Below are 23,708 nucleotides of genomic sequence, written 5' to 3'. Positions count from 1 at the left end.
TCAAAAGTAGAATGGGCTGCCTCTGGAAGTAACAGATTTCTCAGAAATCTTCAAGTAGAGGATAAAAGACCATTTGTCAAGGATACTGCACTGTGGATTCCTGTTTCATGGGCTAGGAATGGAAGCAAGGTAGACACTGAGTTGTGGATAAATACTCCTGGGCCAAGGTTCAAGGAAAGACTGAAAAATAATGGCCCAGAATCAAGGAATCAGTTGTACCTAGCCAATATCAGCATGCAGGGTAACAAGAGTGCTGAACTGAGGGGCCAGAAATACATAGCAACATCTAGATTAAAAGCTAGGCTCAGAACCAGTTTAGAGTAATGTAGTCTGAGCAACATGAAAACTTGATACCAGGATGCCAATTTCTCTCCCACACATTTCCCAGGACTCAATCCCTTTACTGGCATGTGTATTTTATCGCCAGCTTTGCTTTCTAGCTTCCTTTAAGTTGCAGCTGGAGAGTTCCTGTCCCCACCGCCAGCTTTACTCTCTAAGAAGACAGGCCCCTTTCATACCCCATTAGCCCTTTAGGTGGATGTTCTCCAAAGAGCCTTCTTCTCTTTTCTCTCTAGACCCTCTCCTCAGCAACCTCATTCACTCGCATGGCTGCAGCCTGTATGCAAATGTCTCCCAAACACCTCATCTCCCTCCCAACTCTAGACTTACATTTCCAGTTGTCTGTCTGTGGCATATCATCCTCATGCCCTCCAAGCAGCTCACAAACTGATTTTATTATCCTTCTCTAAAAACTGCTCCTCGATTTACTCATTTTCTTTTGTCAGTAGATGATAACAAACCAACTTCCCACATTCAAAACCTTGGACTTTTCGTTCCCTCTCCCCTCTGCTATCATCAGAGAATCAGAGATTCTTAGAGTCGGAAGGGAGTTCAAAACTAGCTAGCCTAATCCAAAAGTGAACAGGAATCTATTTCTACAACTTCCCTGAGAAATAGTTAACCCAGACTTTGCTTGAAGACTTCTAGTGAGGGGAAACCCACTACACCTGCCAGGGCAATTCTCTCTACTCTTGTAATACCACTTATCGTTAGGAAAGACTCATCCTTCCTGACTTCACATATGGCCTCAGATACTTACTAGCTATATGACCCTGGGCAAATAATTTAATCTTGTTTGCCTCACTTTCCTCATCTGTAAAATGAGCTGGAGAAGGAAATGGCAAACCACTCCAGTGTCTCTGCCCCCCCCCAAAAAAAAACTTCCAAGTGAGACACAACTGAACAACAAAACACTGTTAGGCATTTCTCCTTATGTTTAATTGAAATCTGTCCCTTTACAACTTCAATCCATTATGACCCCTACTTCTGCTCTCTAAAGCCAAATAAAATCAATTTAATCTCCCTTCCACATGACATGCCTTCAAATACTTGACAATAGCTATCATGTTCCTTTGAGTCTTTTCTAATGTAACAACACTCAGTTCCTTCAACTAATACTCAGCCGACATAGACTCAAAGCCTTTAAGCATTCTGGTTGTGCTCCTTTGGGCACCTTCTCAGTTACTTTCCTAATGCCCAGAACTGAATGCAATGCTTCAGAAGTGGTCTGACCAGGAAAAAATACAGTAAGAGAATAACCTCCCACCTTCTGGACACTATACCTCTCAATGTAACTTCAGGTTTTGTTATTTTAGCTGGCGTCACATTGTTATTATAAAGTTGACATTTTCAATCTATTTTGTAGTACTTTCCTTTGGTGCTATTTAATCTTATACCATTCAGCCCAATGTTCTAACTTGTCGAGTTCTTTTTTGGGACCCTGACTTAAGACATCCAGTGTCTTAGCTACACCTCCCAGCACAGCAGTCTTTACAGCACTTAGCTTCTTGGTGCCTCTCATATGTTTTCATGCTCTGAATTATGTGCATTTGTGAACACCTTACGCTTCCTGTTAAGCTCTAAGCTTGCTGGCAATAAGAGACTGACTGATTTATCTCTGTTTTTCTTGTATCACTTGGTGCAGTGACTGGCACACTCAATAAATGTTGGGTGAATTTAATTGAAATTTGAAGTGGTGATACAACTTTAATGCAATTATCTCCACCTACGGTCCTCATTTCATTAAGGAATTACATAGCCCTCTGCTGTGAAGTTGTGTGTCTGACCTGCAAGCAATCACTGGAGCTCAGAGCTTCCAGACTGAACAGAAGGTACCTCTTAAAGATGGGTATCATTTGTTCCCATAGCGCATGTGGTACATAATTGGCATTACGTGACTGCTCTGTCCAGCTGTATGTACTGGGAGGATTCTAGATTCTATAAGGCAGTATGTTCTCAGGACAGAAACACAGACACAAAGAAAGTGAAAGCTGGAAAGGGCCATCTGTTTCAATCACCTCATTACACAGATGAGTGAACCGATTCCTGACAGAGGGGCTGTAGTAAGGGAGGGAAAGAAGAGACCTGCCCAAGGTCATGCAGCTGATACCTTAAAGCTTAGCGTAGAATCCTTTCTTTCCTCTGCTTTGGAAGCAAACTGTCCAAGAATTGCCGGGACAGTCCAATTGTCTTTCTCTGACTATTTTACTGATGTAGCGTTTGTTCATGGATCTTATACAGTGTCGTACCCTTATTCTTGATGTTGTACCTGACCCTACTCTTATGTCTACCCTTCAAAATAAATTTTCCAAAAATAATTCTCAGGGGGCAGCTAGGTGGCGCAGTGGATAGAGCACCGGCTCTGGATTCAGGAGGACCTGAGTTCAAATCCGACTTCAGACACATAACACTTACTAGCTGTGTGACCCTGGGCAAGTCACTTAACCCCACTGCCTACAACAACAACAACAACAAAATAATTCCCAGGTGTTCTGACTCCAAGTCCAGAATGCTAATCCACTCCCCTCCCCCAGCTGCCTCAGTATTTATTTACACCCTCTTTACCTTCTCACCTTAAAAAGCACATATTCTTCACCTCTATTTGACCTGTGTATAACCCTGATCTAAATCTCTGCCCAAAAAGGATTCTGCCTGATAATGTGCAGTGTGGGCAGTGAGAATGATCAGAACCCAAAGAGAATCTATATTTCTGGTTTAGGGCACAGTGTTAGATCCCAACTGCTTAAGGATTCTTCTAGTCAGCTGCTGAGACATCTGTATTTTGATTATGTTCTCTAGCCTCTTAAAAGTTTTTATCTTAATTATTAACTGTCTTCTTGTAATAAATAGCAACATTAAAATGAACCAATGAAAAGCAGCTTGTGCTTTACATATTAAGATAAAACAGTGCAAAAACAGGAGTTCCATGCTTTATTGCAATCCATGAAACAAAGGAAAACCTGTTACAAGGTTTTAAAAACTGAGATCACACATAGCAAAAGATTTTTTTAAATAAAGTGAGATGTAACTTAGTTAAAATAATGGTAGTACTGGAATTGTCTTAGGAAGATTCTGAAGATCATCTGGTAAGATAAGGTACCAGACACTGAGGCTCTCTCAAGCTGCAGAGAACACAACCCTGATGGGCAGGCCATGTAGCCGAAATGCCAAACATACATTTACCTATTTTATGGAAGATTCAGGCAAGCAAGTGCTCGCACAGAGGTCAGATGAAGCTATTTAAGGACACTCTCCAGGTCTTCCTGAAGAACTTTAGGATCAATTGTAAGACTCGGGAGACATTGGGACAGGATCATCCAGCATGGGATACCTATATCAAAGAAGGTCCTGTGTTCTGTGAGCAAAGCAGAACTGCAAGAGTACACAGGAAATGGAAGACGAGTGAATCTAGAGACATCTCCATCCTAAATGTTCAAACCATTTAGGCCTGACCTGTGGTTGAGCCTTCTGAGCTCATATCTGACTGATTAGCCACAGCTGAATACACTATTCTTGACTTTAACATCATGATGTCATTAGTCCTCTTCAAGCATGAAGGATGAACAACGATAGTTTAACAGCTTGACTAGTAAGCATCCTATCTAGAGGGGTCTCTGTCTTCATCTGACCTGCTATGAAGAGAGAATTAGAAATAAAGGAAGACAAATCTCTAGAAATAAATTTTTTATTCATGTTGGGACATACCAACACAACAAAAATCACATTTTAACCTAAATTAATTTAGGGATTTAGTGCTATACACATCAAACTACCTAAATAGGAACTGTTAATCACCTTGGTCTCCGGTGTACTATCTCCTCTCTGAGCTTACATGACCCTACTCTCTTTTCTTGGGTCTCCAAAGTTATCAGTGATCTCTTAATTCAAATCTAATAGTCATTTCTCAGTTCCTTATCTTCAACCTCTCTTTAGCATTCAACATTGCTGACTGACTTGTCCTATTTGCATATTATCCACCACCATAAGAATGTGAGCATCTTGAGATTTTGCCTTTCTCTATATCCCCAGGAGTTAGCAAGGTGCCTGACATATAGTAGACATTTAATAATTGTTGACTGACTGACTAAGCTAATATTGGATTCTCTTGTATTGATTTACTCTCCATCTGAGTACCTTCATCAGTTTTGTCTTCCATTATAAGCTTCAAACAAAGACGTCAGGAGTGAAGAAGCACTGGGTTTGGAATCAGAGGACCGGGGTTTGAGCCCCAGTACTGCCATTTACTGTGTGTCCTTGGGCAAGTAATTTCACTTCCCTGAATCCATTTCCTCCACTATAAAATGAGACTAATAATATTTTCAAGACCCCCTTCACAAACTCTGAGGAATAAAAAGATGCTGAATGGAAGATCATTTGTAAACCATAAAGTGCTACATAAATGTAGGCTAGGATTAAGTGCACATGACACTTCTCACATAAGACCTAGTCTGCAACCATACATGATCACCATTTAGCAAATCACTTCTAGGATAATAATGTCAGATTAAACACAAACCCTGGCAAAGTGGTCATTCCCAAGAAGTGTCTGCAAAAGCAGAGGCAGCTGTCTTTCCAGATGAAGCTTCTGGCACAGCTCTGTCAGTTCTTCTTTGCCCAGATATCCCGTGCCAGTCGTATCACAACTGCTGTAGACTTCCTTAAGCTGGGACACATATTTGTTCTCTTCTTCCTCGTCCATCCCATAGCACCCTACATGAGTCAATGCAAGAAAATGAAAAAGTAGCATATTTAGAAAAATTGTTATACTCCCCACCCCACCCCACACACACAATTAGTCAACCTAATTTCCCAACCCATCAGGAAATGATATGAAGCTCTGTAGAGAAGCCCTCCTTAGGATTACAAAGATAGGAAAATTCTGTTCCCCTATGACAAAAGAAATCAGAAGAACATCATTGTGGCCCTGGAACTGAATAGGAACACTAAATCCATAGAAACACAGAATTTAAAGTTAGAAGGGAACGTAAGAAATCATTTAATCCAAACCGCCTTATTTTACAAATGAGGAAACTGAGGCCCAGAAAGGTAAACTGACTTAAACAGGGTCACAGAGTAAGGAACAGAGCCAGATTATAAACCCAGACCCTCTGACTCCAAAGCCACTGTTTTTTTCGCTATGTCATATTCATCATTCTACTGTAAAACAATACGATTGATAATATTTAGTAAAACATAATTCAAAAGGATGAGATGTATCAAATAGATTAACCAGAAACATCTATGGGGAAGAATCTCTCTCTCATTTTTGCCTGCCTGTCCCACTGGAACCTAACACTCAATATATTCAAAGTTGAAGTTTTCTCTCTAACAATTACCCTACTCTCCAAATTGCCTTATTTTTATTGATAGCATTACTATTCTACCAAGTACTCAGGTTCCTAAGCTCAGCGACATACTTGACTATAGCCTCGTCCTCACCTGTAATATTCAATCAGTTGCCAGTTCCTACCTTCACGGTCTTTCAATTCAATTCCCATCTTTCCACTCATATGGCCATAATGCCAGTCCATACCCTTAATACCCCCACTTGAGGTACAGAAAGAGTTTCCCAGCCTACAATCTCCCTCCTTCCCCTCCCACTCTTCAATCCACCCTCCACATGGCTCCAAAATAATCTTCCTAAAGCATGAGACTGGCCCTATAACCCACCTACTAAAAAGCCTTCACTGGGTCCCTAATGATTCTAGGATAAAATAAAACTCTTTGGCCTGGCATGTAAGGTCCTCTGCAATCTGGTCCCAACCATCTTCATTCCCTGTTTCTATTCTTCAAGTACTCTGTGCTTCAGACAATTTGGCATGCTAGCTCTCCTCTCAATCTCATATACCATCTCTCTTTTCTACACTGACAACAGCTGTCTTCCACCAGAATGTCTTCCATGTCTATCATGACTGTTATTCATCCTTCTCACCCTGGAAAATAACTATGCTCCAGCAGCTTTCTCAATCTGGAAGATGAACTTCACCATTGTGGACCCTTCCTGATTGGTCACATCCTCCTGAAACCTCCATTTTAAGGAAAGTACCAGGCCAGCCACATCCATTCCTTCATTGCTCTCTGTACTCCACGTTTGACTCTTTGCACTTTATTTTTTCCACCATGACACCTCCCCCTTCTACTCCCCCCTACAACAAACTCTATCCACTTCTCAGTTCTTGTTATGTGTCACCTTCCCCTGTTAGAATGTAAGCTTCTTGAGGACAGGGACCACCTTTCTTTTTTGCTTGTATCTGTATTCCCAGCACCTAGCACAGTACCTGGCAAACTGCAGCAGGTTCTTAATAAATGCTTGTTGATCTGACTTGACTTCCTTCATTCCTACCTTCCTACAAGGCTCAGGTCAGGTGCCACCCCCTCTGTGTAAATTTCTCTGATTCCCCTGAGGCTGAACATCTTTTCTTCCTCCTCAAATTTTCCGAGGACGTTTTATCTGGATCTTTTCCTCACTCCAATCACTCTCTTATATTAAATGTAACCACAAATGTGTGGCATCCTTACTCCCAGGTGAAGGTAAGTTCCTTGAGGGCAGAAACTGTGTCATTTTTGTCTAGCACCTAATAAGTATTTGTTGAACAAATGAATGAATTCCATTCCACTTAACAAATATTTATTCAGTGCCCACTACATGCGATGACAAACAGTGGGGAAGCAAGCACGGAAATGAAATCGTCACTGCCCTTATTCCAGTGGAATGGTAGAGTCTGTTCCTGCTCAGAAAGAGAACAGTGGGGGGAAAAAAAGTTCTTTTTTTTTTTAGCGAGTCCAGTTCTGAGTTAGAATTTCAGTCGTGATATTTTAGTAGTTCAGGTATGATATTGCAGTGACTGGACAAACTTGAAATTCTTATTTGGCTTCTCAATGTAAAACCTGCGGATATGCATATAACATGTGGTTATCTTTCCTACCTGAAAATGATGTTAGCACTGTGCTACTTCCAGGATGAGCAGAGAGGTGTCTGAAGTCAGGAAGACTCATCTTCCCAAGTTCAAATCTGGCTCAGACATTCACTAACTGCGTGACCCTGGGCACATCACTTAACCTTGTTTGCCTCAGTTTCCTCAATTGTCAAATGAGCTGGAGATGGAAATTACAAACCAATTCAGTATTTTTGCCAAGAAAATCCCAAATGAGGTCACAAAGAGTCAGACACAACTGAAAATGAATGACTCAACAATACTTCCAGTATACACAGATGTGGCTAAACACACCTGAGGCAGAATGGAGGTAAGAAATGAGCACTATTCCAAACAAAAGTCCTGCATGGGGTTGGCCTAAAATCTGGGCAGAAAAAGTCTGCCCAATTATTAGAAAGCAGGGCATAACATTAACATGATGCTTGAGTTTTGAAATAGTCTCAAAGTGAGCAAAATTTCCATACTCTTTCAAGCAGAGATGTTGTGCTACACACCTACCTCAAGAAAAGTCAACGATTTTTTAAAAAAAATTTCACATACAACAATGCATTTATAGCAGCATTTTTTTGTACTAGCAAAGAATGAAAATAAAGCACATGTCCATCAACTGAGAAATGGCTAAGCTGTGAATGAATGAAATGGAGAGAAACATGGAAAGATACCAGTGAATTGATACAAAGGGAAGTAAACAAAACCAGGAACACAATATACATAAAACTACATGTAATACTACACACACGTGGCTAAGTATAGTACCAGGAAACGACTAGAACAAAAAAAAATCCAGACAAAAATATTCTAGAATGTGTTCATAACTACATAAAAGAAACAACAACAAAACAATTAAAGTTAAATGCTAAGAAATTATAATGACCAAGTGTGGCTCCAAAGAAGAGATCTGAGAATATAATTCCACTCCTTTGCAGACATGGTGCACTAGCAAGTGATGTAAAACAAAAGATCAACCAATTTTAAAAGTTAAAAAACCAGAACAAAGAAATTAACTAGGACAAACATCCATGAGGCCACAAAGCCTGCCTCCCTTATTTTCAATCAATTAATCATGCATTTATTTAATTGCCTTCTGTGTGCCAGGCATTACAATATGCTTGGGGGGATGCAAAGATAACTTTGACCACCAAGCCTTCATTGACAACCTAACATTCAACAGCATCAAGAACGTGGAAACAGAAAATAATTTTTAAAAACCGAACACCTATAAAAGAAAGAAAAAATAACAAACTCTAGCTGACATTTGTACAAGTTCTCCCTCCCACATCACTCAAAACAATAATAGGCATAAAAGAAGTGTTATCTTGCGTATATTAAGAGGAAATTAGGGTACTTGCAAATATTAATTTTAAATGAATCACAAACTAATGTGAGATAGAATAATGGGACAAACAAGTGATACTTCCAGTAGCTGGAGGAAAGGGATGAGGAGAATTGTTAAAGATAATAATGCTGGGAGGGGAAAGAGTGTGAACTAAAAGAAAAACAAAAAACCAAATAGTAGCATGGTAGAATGGAGACAATATTGGATTTGGAGTCAGAAGGCCAAGGTACAAATCCTGGCTTTGCTGCTTCCTATTTGTGACACTGACATGTTGCTTAACTTTTCCAGGCCTCAATGTCCTCATCTGTAATATGGGGGTGGGAGCTGGACTCTGATCTTATGGCCCCTTCCTACTTTAAATCTTATGATTCCATTTCTGATAAAGAGGAGTGCATTGATAAAACCAATACTCTCAACGATGGATAAGACAAGAAAGAAACCTAAAATGAAGTCAGAACCACTTCTAGCAAAAGTAGTTTGGGGATATTCCCCAGGCCATAAAGTTAGAAGGGACACTTCTTAGCCTGGGAACCAAGAACACCAACCAAGAATAGTCAGCATGGGATACTGTTAGGAGGGTAAAGGATTTTTATAAAAAGAGTTTCAATCAGAATGCTGGGAACTATGGGCAGATTGCCATATTGAAATTTCTCTGTTTCCTTATGGATCAGAGGAGCTAAAAGAAGTAGTTTGGCTGACCTAGAAAAAGAAGAAAGATGGAATGGAGAAGAGGAACTAGTCATCTATTAAGCCGGACTCTATAACTTGGTGGTATAAGGTGTCTGTTGATAGAAGCACAGAATTTCAGAAGTTGGAAGGGACCTCAGCAGCCAATTAGTACAATCAATACCCCAAAAGAATCACCGTGACAACATATCTGACAAGTGGTCATCCAGTCTCAGCCTAAAGACCTCCACTGAAGGGGAACTCATTCGCTCACCGAGGCAGCCCATTCCATTTTCAGATAGTTCTTATTGTTAGAAAGTTCTTCCTTAACATCAAACCTAAATTTGCAGTCTGCAACTTCTGCCCACTGCTCCAAATGTCCTCTGAGGCCAAGCATACCACATCTAACATGATCTGCATGAGGGGCTTTCAGACACTTGAAGACAGCCACTGTGTCCCTGTGAGCCTTCACTTCTCCATATTAAATGTGCCAACCTCCTTCAATGGACCCCATAAGGCACTGACTCCATTCTGCTTTCCCTTCTCTGAATACTCTCCAGATTCTGGATGTCCTTCCTAAAATGTGATCCCCAAACCCTTCACATGTAGTCTGAACAGAGTAGTCAATACACCACCCCCACACATAGACACATTTGAATAGTAATGATTCCACTGGAAGGGGACCTTAGAGATTCTCTAGTCACAATGCTCTCATTTTATACATACTCAGAGAGGGAAGTAGTTTGCTCATGGGTACACAATTAATTACTAACACATATGGGACCAGAATACAAGCTCTTAAACACATAGTTTAGTGCTTTTTCAGATGTATGCATATATGTATGTGTATATATTTATATATGCATGTATATATGAATGTACATGTAGATAGACATCATTTATATTAATATACAATCATAATAAAACAATACAATATTTACAGTACAGTAGAGTACATATATATTTATAATACATGCAACACATTTACAAACAAAATTCTATCTGCTAATGGAATTATATAACACATAATATTTGCATAGTATATCATATTTGTAATTCCATATACAAAATAATGTATGACTATATATGTCATATATATACATATAATTATTATGTTATATATGAATACTACATGTATGTGTTGGTATAATAGAAAATGCACTAAATTATGCGTTAGGAGCCTATGTTCTGGACTCAGATCTGCTAATAATTAATTGTGTGCCCATGAGCAAGCTACTTCCTTTCTCTGGGTATCTGTAAAATGGGAGCAATGGGACTAGAGAGTCTATAAGGTCCCTTCCTAGTCCTGAGTTTAAAAATTATCACAAGGCAATAATTAAAAAAACACTAAATGCCTACACTTAGAATGAAGAGAGAGAGAGAGAGAGAGAGAGAGAGAGAGAGAGAGAGAGAGAGAGAGAGAAATAGTCCCTACCTTCAAGGAGGCAAATTCTTGATGGTGGTGATGTAGACACAAAGTAAATTGGATGAAGGAGATCACTAACAACTGGGGCACCAGGAGAATCATTTGTACAGGCAGTAGCTTCTACACCGAAGGGAGCTGGGGGTTCTAAGAAGCAGAGGGGAGATAGTAGCCCATTACTGGCACAGGGAAACAGCCTGGGCAAAGACACAGAGGTAGGACACAGATGTCATATATGAAGAAGAACAAGAAGGTCATTTGCTTAGACCAGAGTGTGTTTGGGGAGCTAACATGAAAAAAAAATTTAGAAAAGTAGGCTGGAACCAGATTGTACAATGCTGTAACGGCTAAACAAAGGAATCTACTTTATCTGAGTGGCAACAGGAAAACATTGAAGCTTTCTGAACAGGGGAACGACAGAAGTGACATGATCTTAATGCTCTAAGATTATTTTGGCAACAGAGCATGGATTAAAGGAAATGGAGGGGTAGCTAGGTGGTGCAGTGGATAGAGCACCAGCCCTGGAGTCAGGAGGACCTGAGTTCAAATCTGGCCTCAGATATTTCACACTTACTAGCTGTGTGACCCTGGACAAGTCACTTAACCTGATTGCCTAGCAAAACAAACAATAACAAAGGAAATGGAGGCATATAACCTGGAGAACAGAAGACTGGGGGTTTGAGGGAGGGGTTGGGGAGGGAGCAGCACAGGATAACTTTCTTTAAGTACCTGTCATGAGAAGTAGGGATTAGATGTATTCTGTTTGGTCTTAGTTTTGATGTAGAGGAAAAATTAACAATTACATCTATCTAAGAGTGCAAAGGGATGGTAGTGAGTTCACACCATCAGAAGTCTTCACTTCAAACAGGCTGGACAACCACTTATTAAGTATGTTAGCAGTGGCCATCCTACTGTGGGCTGGACCAACTGGCCACTGAGTTCCCATCCAACTTTATGAAATTCTTCATAAAGAAGAAAAGTTTTATATTTTTCTTTTTTACCACATAAAGGAACTCTCTCCCCTCACACCCTTCTCCAGGTCTTCCCAAAGAAAATCTTAACAGAATGAGAGTATTTCAGAGTTTAAGGGACTTCAGACCGGATCTAATCCAACCCATGCCTACCCAAAAATTCTCATTATACAACACACCTCAGTAGTCATCCAGCTTTTGTTAGAAACCTTCCAATAAGGAGGAACCCTATCGTCTCTCTCTCTCTAAAAAAGACATATTTATTCAGTGTCATGATCAGATTATTATTACAATTAAAAACCAAGAGCATGGATACCAAAAAATCTACATTAAAAAATATTTTTAAAAATTTTTAAATAAATTAATTTATTTTGATTTAGCAACAACCATTTCCATAAGCTTTTGAGTTTTAAATTTTTCTCTTCCTCCCTCCCCAAGATGGCGGGCAATCTGATATAGGCTATACATATACATTCCTATTAAACATATTTTCACATTAGTCATGTTGCAAGGAAGAATTAGAACCAATAGAAGAAACCATAAGAAAGAGGAAACAAAACAAAACAGAAAAAAAAAGAACAAATAGTATGCTTTGATCTGCATTCAAACTCCATAGTTCTTTCTTTGGATGTGGATAGCATTTTCCATCATGTCTTAGATGTCTTAGATCCTTGTACTGCTGAGAAAGGCTGTCTATCAAAGTTAGTCATTGCACAACGTGGCTGTTAACTGTGTAGGAATTTTTTTTTTAATGCTAAATGCTTTCCACAGAAAAGAAGCTATGGAAATTGAGAGGATTTCCATCAACTGGTGAATGCCCGAACAAGTTGTTGTATATGATTGTGATCAATGCTATTGCATTATAAGAAATGATGAGCAAAATGCTCTCAGAAAAACCTGGAAAGACTTGTGTGAACTGATGCAAAGCGAAAAGAGCAGAACCAGAAGAACCCTGTACACAGTAACACCAATATTGTATGATGATCAACTATGAATAACTTAGCTATTCTCAGCAATACAATGGTCCAAGACAATTCTGAAGGACTGATGGTGAAAAGGTGCTGTCCATCTCCAGAGAAAGAACTTGTGGAGCCTGAATGCAGACGAAGGATACTTTTTTCTTTACTTTATTTTTCTCAGTTTTTTTTCTTTTCTTTTACAACATGACTTACATAGAAATGTGTTCTGCATGACTACACATGTACAACCTATGAAAAATTCCTTGCCTTCTAAATGAGGTGAGGAAAGGGGAAGGACAGAATTTGGAACTCAAAATTTCAGAAAAGAATGTTAAAATTATTTTTACATGTAATTGGGAAAAATCAAATATTAAATAGAAAAAAGAAAAGAAACTAAAATAACCTGCTATACAATTTACTCACAAATACAGTCTTGAAGTTTTTACACAAAAAGTAACATGTCTTCTTGTAGCAGATAGGCTCAGCCACCTTGACTTTTGTCCTGCCGCTGAACTTAGATGACCCTGGAAGAGAGTGAGGCTGATAATCTTCTGCCTCACTTAAATCCAATTTACTCACCAGTCAAGACAGCACCCATGCTGTCATTGGTCCTTTTTGAAAAAGGATGAACAACAGGCCCTGCCACCATTGTGTTTGAGCTCATAAATCTGCTGTAGCCAATAGCTTCATTATTGCTTCTCTGGTTCTTCTCTCTTGCTAAGCTTTGTTTCCTAATTTTCTACCACTGCTATAATTACTAGTACTATTGGAACCATCAGCCATCTTGTGTATGTGGTTTAGCACATACACATAAGAGTCAGCATAAGAGTCAGAGATCCTGCCTCCAAAGTCTCCTCCCTTCCTGAGACTCAAGTGTGAAGAGATTGTTGTAGTCGCCAAAATCATTGTAGCTTCCACCACCTCCAAAGTTGATTCCATCATCGCCAAATCCATTGCAATCATCCCCACTTCCACCACTATCACTGTTGCCAAAATCAGCACAACCATCAGAGTTTTCATTATAACCAAAGTTATCATTTCCATCAAAGCCATCTCCACAGCCACCACCAAAGTTCCCAGAACCGCTTCAACATCTTCAACTAGATGAAACACTGAACATTTCCTTCCTTAGACAAGGCTTTTTTTTACTTCAAAGTTGTGGCCATTCACAGTGTGGTATTTCTGAATGACTTATCCACAGTCACGGTCATCAAAAAAAGCAAAGCTCCTGTTCTGGCCATGGCCTTGGCCAGTCATTATTTCAATCCCTTCCATCTTTTCATACTGTTCAAAGTAGTCTTTTAAGTGGTTCTCCTTAGCGCCTTCCTTAATATTACCCACAAAAATCTCTTTCACTGTTTAAGTGGGCACCTGGTTTTGAGAATCCTTTCTAGAAACAGCTCTCTTTGGCTCAGCAGCTCTGCAATCAACTTTGTGAGGTCTTGCATTCATGTATACATCTTTCTTTTCCTTTTTTAAAAATATTAGTTTATTTATTTTTAGTTTTCAACATTCACTTCCACAGGATTTTGAGCTCCAAATTTTCTCTACATCTCTCCCCTCCCCTCACCCCAACACAACATGCATATTCTGAATACTCCTTCTACCAATCTGCCCTCCCTTTTATTACCCCTCCTTCTCTGATCCCCTACCCTTCTATTTTCCTGTAGGGCAGGATAGACATCTTCCTTTACCTCTGTGGCACAGATAACAAAACCAACACCCCTGGAACACTCAGTACTTGGATCGCTCCTACTATCACATGTTCTCTGAGCATGCTCTGTGGCTCAAGATGGCTCTTAGACTCTCATCTGTCATCTTGAAGTTCAAGCTTCCAATGAACAGTTTTTGCAGCTGCTCGGGCTCCTGAGGACTCTGACTTCAACATGGCCAGAGTGGTCAGGCAGACACTTGGGTGACCCTTCTTTGATGGTATCAAGAACAGAAAGCAGAACCCACTGTCTCTTGATGCAGCCCATTCTACTTCTTTGAAGCACCTCTGAGGACGAGGAAGCTTTTCATTCTGCCAACCCTACATGTGCCTCTGTGCAACTTTAACCCATCATTATTCCTAGTTCTACCCTAGCAACCAAACAAAGCAAGTCTTAGCCCTCTTCTCCTTAACAGACCTTCTATGACTTGGCTATCATGCTCCCAACCTCTCGAGTCTCTTCTTCTCCAGGCTAAACAAGCTAAGTTTTTCTTCAGCCATCATAAGTCAAGGTAACCACCCTTTACTGAACACTGTGCCAAGGGCTCATAATATCCCTCTCTAAATTCTACTGCCTCCCTCTGTTATTTCCTATTTATCCTATATATAGCACACTCTCTCTTTCTCTCTGTGTATGTGTGCGCGTGTGTGTTCATTTGCATGTTGTCTCTCCCACTAGATGTAAGCTTCTTAAGGGTAGGAACTGCCTTTTTGCATCTTTTTTTTTATCCCCAGAACTTAGCAAAGTACCCGGCACAGGAGGCACTTAAGAAATGTTTACTGATTGATTAAAGCAAAAAAAGACAGTCCTTGCCCTCAGGAAGCTTACATTCTAATGGGGGAAGATGACACATAAAAAGGAGCTGAGAAGGGAGTAAGGGTATAGTAAAGTCCTGAGGAGAGTCAGTAGTACAACCAAGAGAGGAACTGGAAGAGGACGTGGTTGTCTTGGGCCTCTTCCCTAAAAATGAACATTCCGGAAGTGTTGCAGTCTGAGAGACTGAGACCCCTCAAAGACCAGAGTACAGGCTGGGTCGTCTGGAATGAATTCACAGACTCAAGCATTCCTCAAGTCAAGGTGGCAAAGATTTATTGTTATACTTTTGAGCAGGCAAGGATTCTTAAGGAATCTGCAAAAGACTAAGGATGGAGCTAGGGTTTATATGGAAAAGGGCATGGGAAAGAAATGCCAGGGACACTGATGAGGTAATCCAAAGGCGCAGATATCTTTGGGGGCTATGGATGGGAAAGTACAGGGAGTATACTGGACAGGCAGGGAGATGACAGAGGTGTGCATCTCTGAAGTCTAGAAGGAGGAAGAGTCCTTGGGCTGGCCAAGGACAGAACTCCTTGGGCTGGGCAAGGCACCTCTCTCCCTCTGTCTCTATGAGAGAATGCTCTGCAACAAGGGAAAGCTTTCTCACAAGACAGGAACTTACTAAGGAATTGGGAGGTTTCTAGAGACATGATCTGAGGGCTGGAGCCTGAGCAGCCCAGCACTCTCTCACCCAGATTTGTGTAGCTGCACCAGGGAGAGAGATAAGGGTCATGCTGGGGCCCATGCATGAATAACTGCTAGGCACAGTGTACTTTGGGCTGGGGAGTGGTTGTTAGAGACAGTGTTTCTGAGACTAGGGAGAAATTGGGGTCCAAGTATAAGGACAAGCACCCAAGCACCCCATCAGAAGGAGCTACCCAATCACAGGGAAAGGCAATAGGAAAGAAGGGTACTTCCAACATGACAGAGAGTCCAGGAATGGAGTGAGCACCCAGAGTAAAGAGCTTTCTATGGCATGTTAGAGAAAGTCCTTGTGGAGATGAGTCAACAGAACAGTCTGGAGAGAAATGAAAGGCAAATAGAATTATCTTGAGGCACCCCAGCATTCTGATTGCCCTCTTCTGGTTGCTTTCTAATCTATAGATGCAGCACTCAGAATGGAACACGACACTCCAGATGTGATCTCGAGGGGTACAACACAGTGCCACCATTACCTCCCTAGTCCTGGACATCATGCCTCTCAATACAGATGAAGATGGTGCTTGCTTTCTTAGCTTCTATTTTCTGCTCCTAACTATAGCCCACCAAAATTGTGATTCCACAATATCGACATGTATTTTAACCTATGTCTCAATCAAGTATCAGTTTCACACAATTCCACATATCTGAGTTTATTTGTGGACTCCCTCTCACCCTGCTTCAATACCACACTGCAAATGAAGGATCTTTCAAGGTTTTGTAAAAGGCAACACAGTCATGGTCCTGTGGGAGGGCTTTCTGAGCTCTGGAATGATTAAAAAATTACAACCTTGGGCCTCCAGAGCCCTCTCTTACTTTAGCTGGCTGCCAAGTCCTTGAGGATAGTTTGGAAATATAAATGCTAGCACTTCAACGCAAACAGGCACTGTTTCATGTTTCCCCAAAGTATAACTAGTTGGGTGAGTCCACAGAAGGAGCCTAGAATTAGAAAACCTTTTTTTTATACCACTTCCTAAATATCACAACTTGACAATGGCCTGGTCTAACTGCATGGCTCATGTAGGCTGACTGCCCTTCACATACAGTATGAAAATTAACCATTATTAGGATATGCACTTGGCCTCCATACTCTATGCATACTAGGCACTTAGTAAATGCTACTGGAATTGTTTTGGTTTTTCTTCTGTAGTAGTGAGAAGCTGTATTGTCATTTAGTCTTTATCTGATTTCCTCAGTCCTTTTTGATCAGTGGTTTCCACCTTCAATAGAACTACCTGGGGTTAGGGTTGCTGGACAATAGGTGCTTTGAATTGTACACTACTGAATTAGTAGACATAAAATCAGAAGGTCCTTTAATTTCAAAGAGCTGAAAAAGAAATTCAACTCCTTAATTCTATAGATGAATAAATTGAGGCAGAGAAAGAAGTAATTTGCTCAGTCACACAACTGGGATTAGTGACAATGCCAGAACGAGAAATCTAGGTCACTTGACTTCTGGACCTGTGCTCTTTCTACATCCTTATGCAAGAAAAGATCAGAAAGAGAAAGGAACTGGCCAGTTTCTTTGTGAGCTTACAGAGCTCTACAGAAGAACCCAACATTCACTGTTGTACATTTTCCAAGAGTTAAGATTTATTTCAGTTGCCATGAATGGATCTGTTAATCTGTTGAAGGGAAAGCAATCTATTTAAATTATTTAGTAATAAATAGAGGAAAAAAATAAAAATAAAGAAATCAAGGGTAAAATTAACTCAGGTATATAAATTTTGGGCTAGTTTTGGATCTACAATAAGTCCTAGGACTGTCCTGGGAGTTTAGATCCAAGCCTATGGGACCCACTCCAGGCTAGCTCTGCCTTGGAAGAGCCAGTCCAGATCTAGTCAGGATTATCCCAGTTCGGTGAATTCTCCAGGTTTTGTACTGACAATAAGTGAAAGGTCTCAAAAAAAACCAGGAGAATACATACAGGAGTGGGATCCCCCCAGAATAAGCTTTTAGAGGTACAGGTTAGAGGATACCTAATCAGCTTACATCAGGAAGATGCACGCTTTGAGCCTGTATAGCAACCCATGGCCCCAGCTATCAACAGCCCAAACTTATTCAGCACACAATTCACACCCAGGCTATTCAGCAACCACATCCAACAATTTGCTTCTCTGCTTCTCCAAGTTACATGTACCTAGTGTGTAGTAAGGATCACTGACAAAGCCAAGTGACAATACGAAACAACCAGCATCAGTTAAACTGCTGCCTTCCACATTGTAACTGAGAAAGAAACTGGCAATTCAGAAATCCTCCTTTCTCTCCTCTCCATTTGGCCCTATCTTCTTTTTCTTCTAAGACTCAAAGAGACTATTTTATCTTTGTTCCCCCATGAGGATAGGCTCTCAGATCACTGGTACCTATACACACACACACACACATGCAGGACAATTAAAAAAAAACTTATTTCCTCCTACCCACTTTCTGAACTTCCAAACCACCCTCTACAACCCAACTTTAAAATAACCATCATAGTAAAAGGGCAAAGAAAGAGGGAAAAGAGAGAAAATAAAATTTTAAAGTGAAATAAAATAAAAAGAATGACTCACTATGCCAGTTCCTTCAAGAGTGGATAGAAAGGTGACAGCAGAATCAGGGTTGGAAGGGTCTTCCAGAGCTACAGAGAACAACTTGTACCTGACAAGAGAATTCCTTCCTCCAATATCCCTGTAAGATGTTCATCCATCCTTAACCTGAAGACCTCTCATGAGGGGGAACCCACTGCCTCCCAAGGCAGCCCACCACACTTTTGGATAACTCTATTTGGAGAGGTGTTTTTCTTTATACCAGGCCTAAATTTTCTTATTACCATAGTCATTGCTCTTTGGGGCCAAGAACAAAATGTCAGATCCTTCTACATAACAATCTTTCAAATAACAATTCATTTAAATTCAATCAGTCATGATTAAGTATATGTCCCCGCTTTCTGTACAGAGTTTGGGGACTGGGGATATGGAATATACTAAATCCCATCAGACCAGCTTGCTGGAAAACATTGGGTTTCTGTAAATGTTCTTCTGTGTTATGAGGAAGGGTGCAACAAAGGGGTTAATTTATTTGGTTTTTGTTTGTTTTTTTTTTTTTAGGCAATTGGGGTAAAGTGACTTGCCCAGGGTCACACAGCTAGTGTCAAGTGCTTGGTCTGAGGCCGGATTTGAACTCAGGTCCTCCTGACTTCAGGGCTGGTACACTATCCACTGCACCACCTAGCTGCCCCCAAAGGGGTTAGTTTAAAAGAAAGTCACTGTAGTATATATAAGAAGGCAGCAATGTTCTTCAAATAAACTCAATCAATCAAGTAACCCTAATATTTTCTGAGCATCTATCTGACCACAGATAGATATCATGAAAAACAGAAAAACATATGACATGGCCTCTTGTGTCAAGGACTAAAATCACATAAGTTCGTATATAATAATACTCTAAAATTGAAGAGTATGTGTATGTTCAGGCTTTTCTGACTCTGTGTGACCCCATTTGGGGTTTTCTTGGCAAAGATACTGGAGTGATTTGCCCTTTCCTTCTCCACCTTGCTTTATAGATGAGGAAACTGAGGCAACAACAGTTAAGTGACTTGCCCAGGGTCACGCAGCTAGTAAGTTTCTGAGCCAGATTTGAACTCAGGACGGTGAGTCTTCTTGACTCCAGGTCTCACAGTCTATCTACTGTGCCACCTACCTGCCCAAAGCCAAAGCAGCCAGAACGTATGTGGCAGGGAGTTAAGTGCTCTCTTTCAGGTGGCCAGTTGGCTCAGTGGATAGAGTGCTAAACCCGACTTCAAATTCTGCCTCAGACACTTAGCATCTGTGTGACTCCTGGGCCATACAACCTCTCTCAGCCTCATTTTCCTCATCTGTAAAATGGGGATAATAACAGCACCTACTTCACAGAGTTGTTGTGAGGATCAAGTGAGATAACACAGGCAAAAACATGGGGCGGCTAGGTGGCGCAGTGGATAGAGCACTGGCCCTGGATTCAGGAGGACCTGAGTTTAAATCCAGCCTCATACACAGAACACTTACTAGCTGTGTGACCATGAGCAAGTCACTTAACCCCACTGCCTAGCAAAAAAAAAAAAAAAGATAGAAATACAGGCAGCAATATTTAAAAATGTTAAAATTTTAAAAAAAATGTAAAAACATTTTGCAAACCTTAAAATGCTATGTAAATGTTAGCTAGCTCTAAGAGATCAGGAAATGGGATCAGTGTTGGCTGGAGTGTTCTTGGTGGGAAGGCTTCGCAGAAGAAGTACAAGTAGCTCTTAGAGGGTTTGAGGGAGTAGAATTTGGATAGGGAGAGTTGAAGACGGAAGGCATTCCTGGAAAGTGCCAAGAATACACAACAGAATGAAAGACAAACAGTTTCCACTTATACCAGTTCATGGGAGACTTGCAGATAGCTTATAGCTCTAAGCACTGGGCAAATAGGTGTCTGGGGCAGCTAGGTGGTGTAGCAGATACAGTGCTAAGCTTCACATCAGAAAGACTCCTCTTCCTGAGTTCAAACCTGGCCTTACTAGCTGTGTGACCCTGGGCAAGTCACTTGATCCTGTCTACCTCAGTCTGCTCACCTGTAAAATGAGCTGGAGACGGAAATGGCAAACTACTCCAGGATCTTTGCCAAGAAAACCCCAAAAACGGGGACACAAAGAATCAGACACCATTAAACAACAAGGGTGACTCAGGACAATCTTTCTCTGTTTTATACATCTATCTCTTCCATGAGATGACATTAAGTCTCTGATACAGTTTTGCAGATGGATACTAAAACTGTCCTGATCTGCGATTTATTTTTATTGATTTTTGCCAGTTCCATCCCTTCTGATTATGCTCTCCAGAAAATAAAGTACCACAAAGTTTCGTTTCTCTCTGTTTTCAAGGATGCTTTATAATCAGGGTTAACTTAAGCCAAAGGATCCATTGAGATTTATACAGGTTTAATGCTTTTGTCTGGGTATTGCGAACGATGAGGTGACATATTCAAGTATAGGAGACTCAAAATCTAAATGGTCCCGTCTGCAGACCCATGATTAATTCCTGCAACTAAAAGTTTTTGAACTACTTTGATGAGTACTTTAGAACTATCTTTGAACTATACCTCATATTTCAAACTTTTTAAAAATGATTTTGAACTACAAACTAAAGCACCAAATCAGAACTTCTATTGTTATTATTTTATCACCCTCCATGACTCGCTCCTCTCCCCTACTTTACCTTGTTTCCAAAGAAAAGGGATTGGTAATTTTTCCCCTTTTACATTTAAGCATCTAGATTCTGATTATTCATTGGCAAGGTCTGGCAGGGACAGCAATTCTAAAATGATTAAGGATTTATTCAACATAATAACTGGAGTTTCAAAACCTTATCAAGGTCTATTTGTTGCCCACGCCTTTCTAAGTGTGTTTGCTGTATGTCTTTTTTTCTTCCTATTGAAATTAAAATTAATTTCACCTTCAGAAAATTTATATGATTTCACAATACCTGATGGGGTGAGTAGTTTTGGAATTAAAGACCTCTGGTTCAAATCTCAAGATATTCATTCCCTAGATGACCATATTCCCCTTTCTCTCCTCTGACAGGCCACCACCCTAGGGCCTGGATTATTGTAACAGTCTGTTGATTGGTCTTCCTGCCTAAAATCTTTCCCCATTCCAATCCATCCTCCGCCCAGCTGCCAAACTGATCTTCCTAAAGCACAGTCCTGATCAGGTCACACATACAATAAACTCCAGTGGACTCCTCTTACCTCCAGGATCAAATAAAAAAGCCTCAGTTTATGAAGTGCCCCCCCATAACTTTCCAATGCTCTTACGCCTCTCCAACCTTCCCCCACCTCACCCCCCCCAACATACACACTAAGATCAGTGACACTGGTCTCTTTGCTGTTTCTTGCACAAGACAGTCCGTGTCTGGACTCCTGGTATTTTCACTCACTGTTCCCCACACCTGGAATTCTCTCCCTCCTCATACCCACCTTCCGGCTTCCTGCAAAGACCCAGCTAAAAAATCCCTCCTTCTACAAAAAGCCTTTCCCAATCCCCCTTAATTCTAGTCCCTTCCCTCTTGTCGATTATCCCCGTTTCGGCTTACATTAATTGTTTGTACATAGTTGTTTGCATGTTGTCTCCCCGGTTAAACGACAAACTCCATGACAGCAGGGACTATCTTTTACCCTTCTGTGCATTCCCAGCACTCAGAACAGTGCCAGGTATAAAGCAGGTGCTTAACATTTATTGACTGACTGAAACAAATCATTCTACATCTCTGGGTCTTAGGTTCTCATCTTTTGTTGTTGATGTTGTTGTCGTCAATCCTTCGTTTTCAAAGAGGACCAATGCTATCAAGAGGGTGACATCTTGACTTCAGTGTGAGCTGGATTTAAGTGAGGCAAAGCTGTGTAAAATCGTTGGAAAAAATACAGGGGATACATTAGATGATTTATTTCAGGACCCCTCTGCACTCTTAAAATTACTGAGGAACCTTCCAAAAGGTTTTTGTTTAGGTAGTTAATCAATATTTACCATATTAAAAATTAAAATGACTTAGTATTATTATGAAAATTGTTTTGACCTTGTAGACTGCCTGAAAGAGACTCACGGACACCCAAGGGTTCCCCAGACTACACTTGAGAATTGCTGATTTATGAGAGCCCCTCCTGCTCTAAAGTCTATGAAGACTGGAGACCTCCTGGGTTATCACAAGATCAGGGCTTGTCATCACTGCTTTAACATGATTTAATTTGGAAATAAAACATGCTTGTCTTCCCTTCAGAAACAAGCCAAAAAAGAGGAAGGGACCAAAGTTTTGGGCACCAGTAAGTGAAGGTGTGCTATATACAGCTTGTGTTTCTATACAACCAAAGAAAAACTGTGAACAGGAACATTTACATGCTGAAATCATGCCCAAAGCCACCTTCACCGGGTAACTGAGACAAATGTATTTAGAAGTACAGGGTGGTTCTTCAGTTGAATTATTCAGATAATTGCCTCATTTCCCTCTTTATTGTGATCAGATTCATGGAAGCTGGCTATTAGTAAAAGAATGTTAATTACCCTTTGTGGGATAAGATACAGATAATAAAGAATGGGCCAGCTGTGCTTTTCCCTATTATGAAAAAGGTTGTTTCAAGAGGGCTCTGCCTATGGGCTCACAGGTATTCTACCATGCATGCACATTGTCCTGCTCATGTTTCAGGCCCCACGTCCTCATTGCTGTGGTGGACTGGCCCATCTTTCTGAAGCCTGCTTCTATGCTAGTTCTGAGGCTGTTATCTGACCTCTAGTGGTAGTGAAGCTATTCAGTTCACTGCGGGGAATGGTGGCTATGTTAGCAGAGCTTTCGGTTTTTTTTTTCCCCCAGAATGGTTACCCAGGTTGCTTCAATGAGAACAGTAGGCCTCAAAGCAGGTTTACTTAGTCCTAAATCCTACTACAGCTGTTTTCAGCATTTGACCAGACAATAATTTGATTTATGGTTTGCCTTTCTTACAAGCAATAATGCCAATATACCAAAATGTTGATAGTGACTTCTTTTGCAGCAGCAAATAATCCCAAATAAAGTACTTATCTGTTGATTAAGTCTTAAGGACCTGCTCCAGAATAATTGTTTCTTCCCTCTCTTCAAAACTGTTATTCCCTCAGTACCATTTCTGCATAGTATTGGAGGAAAATAATCTGTTTAAGGGCAGCTAGGTGGCACAGCGGATAGCACATTGAGCCTGCAGTCAGGAAGACTCACCTTGAGTTCAAATCTGACCTCAGACATTTACTAGCTGTGTGAACCTAAACAAGTCATTTAATCTTGTTTGCCTCAGTTTCCTCATCTGCAAAACGAATCGGAGAAGGAAATGG

The 23,708-nt window shown here is 40.6% G+C and overlaps 1 protein-coding gene across 7 annotated transcripts in view; it reads right to left on the bottom strand.

The window, feature by feature from the left end:
- The window catches only part of NINL (ninein like), a 182,964-nt gene that overhangs the window by 119,280 nt on the left and 39,976 nt on the right, over positions 1-23,708 (bottom strand). For all 7 annotated transcript variants that reach the window (XM_078149681.1, XM_020987407.1, XM_078149684.1 and 4 more), the window contains exon 2: positions 4,856-5,049. In XM_078149681.1, coding sequence (XP_078005807.1) covers positions 4,856-5,038 — 183 coding nt within the window. In that variant the 5' untranslated portion in view covers positions 5,039-5,049. The remainder of the gene's footprint in view (positions 1-4,855; positions 5,050-23,708) is intronic.

The sequence above is a fragment of the Phascolarctos cinereus genome, unplaced genomic scaffold (assembly GCF_003287225.1).
Source record: "Phascolarctos cinereus isolate Bilbo 61053 unplaced genomic scaffold, phaCin_HiC Scaffold_2;HRSCAF=192, whole genome shotgun sequence".
Taxonomy (NCBI): Eukaryota; Metazoa; Chordata; class Mammalia; order Diprotodontia; family Phascolarctidae; genus Phascolarctos; species Phascolarctos cinereus.
Note: the sequence above shows the minus strand (reverse complement) of the source record. Positions and strands in the feature narration are given on the sequence as shown.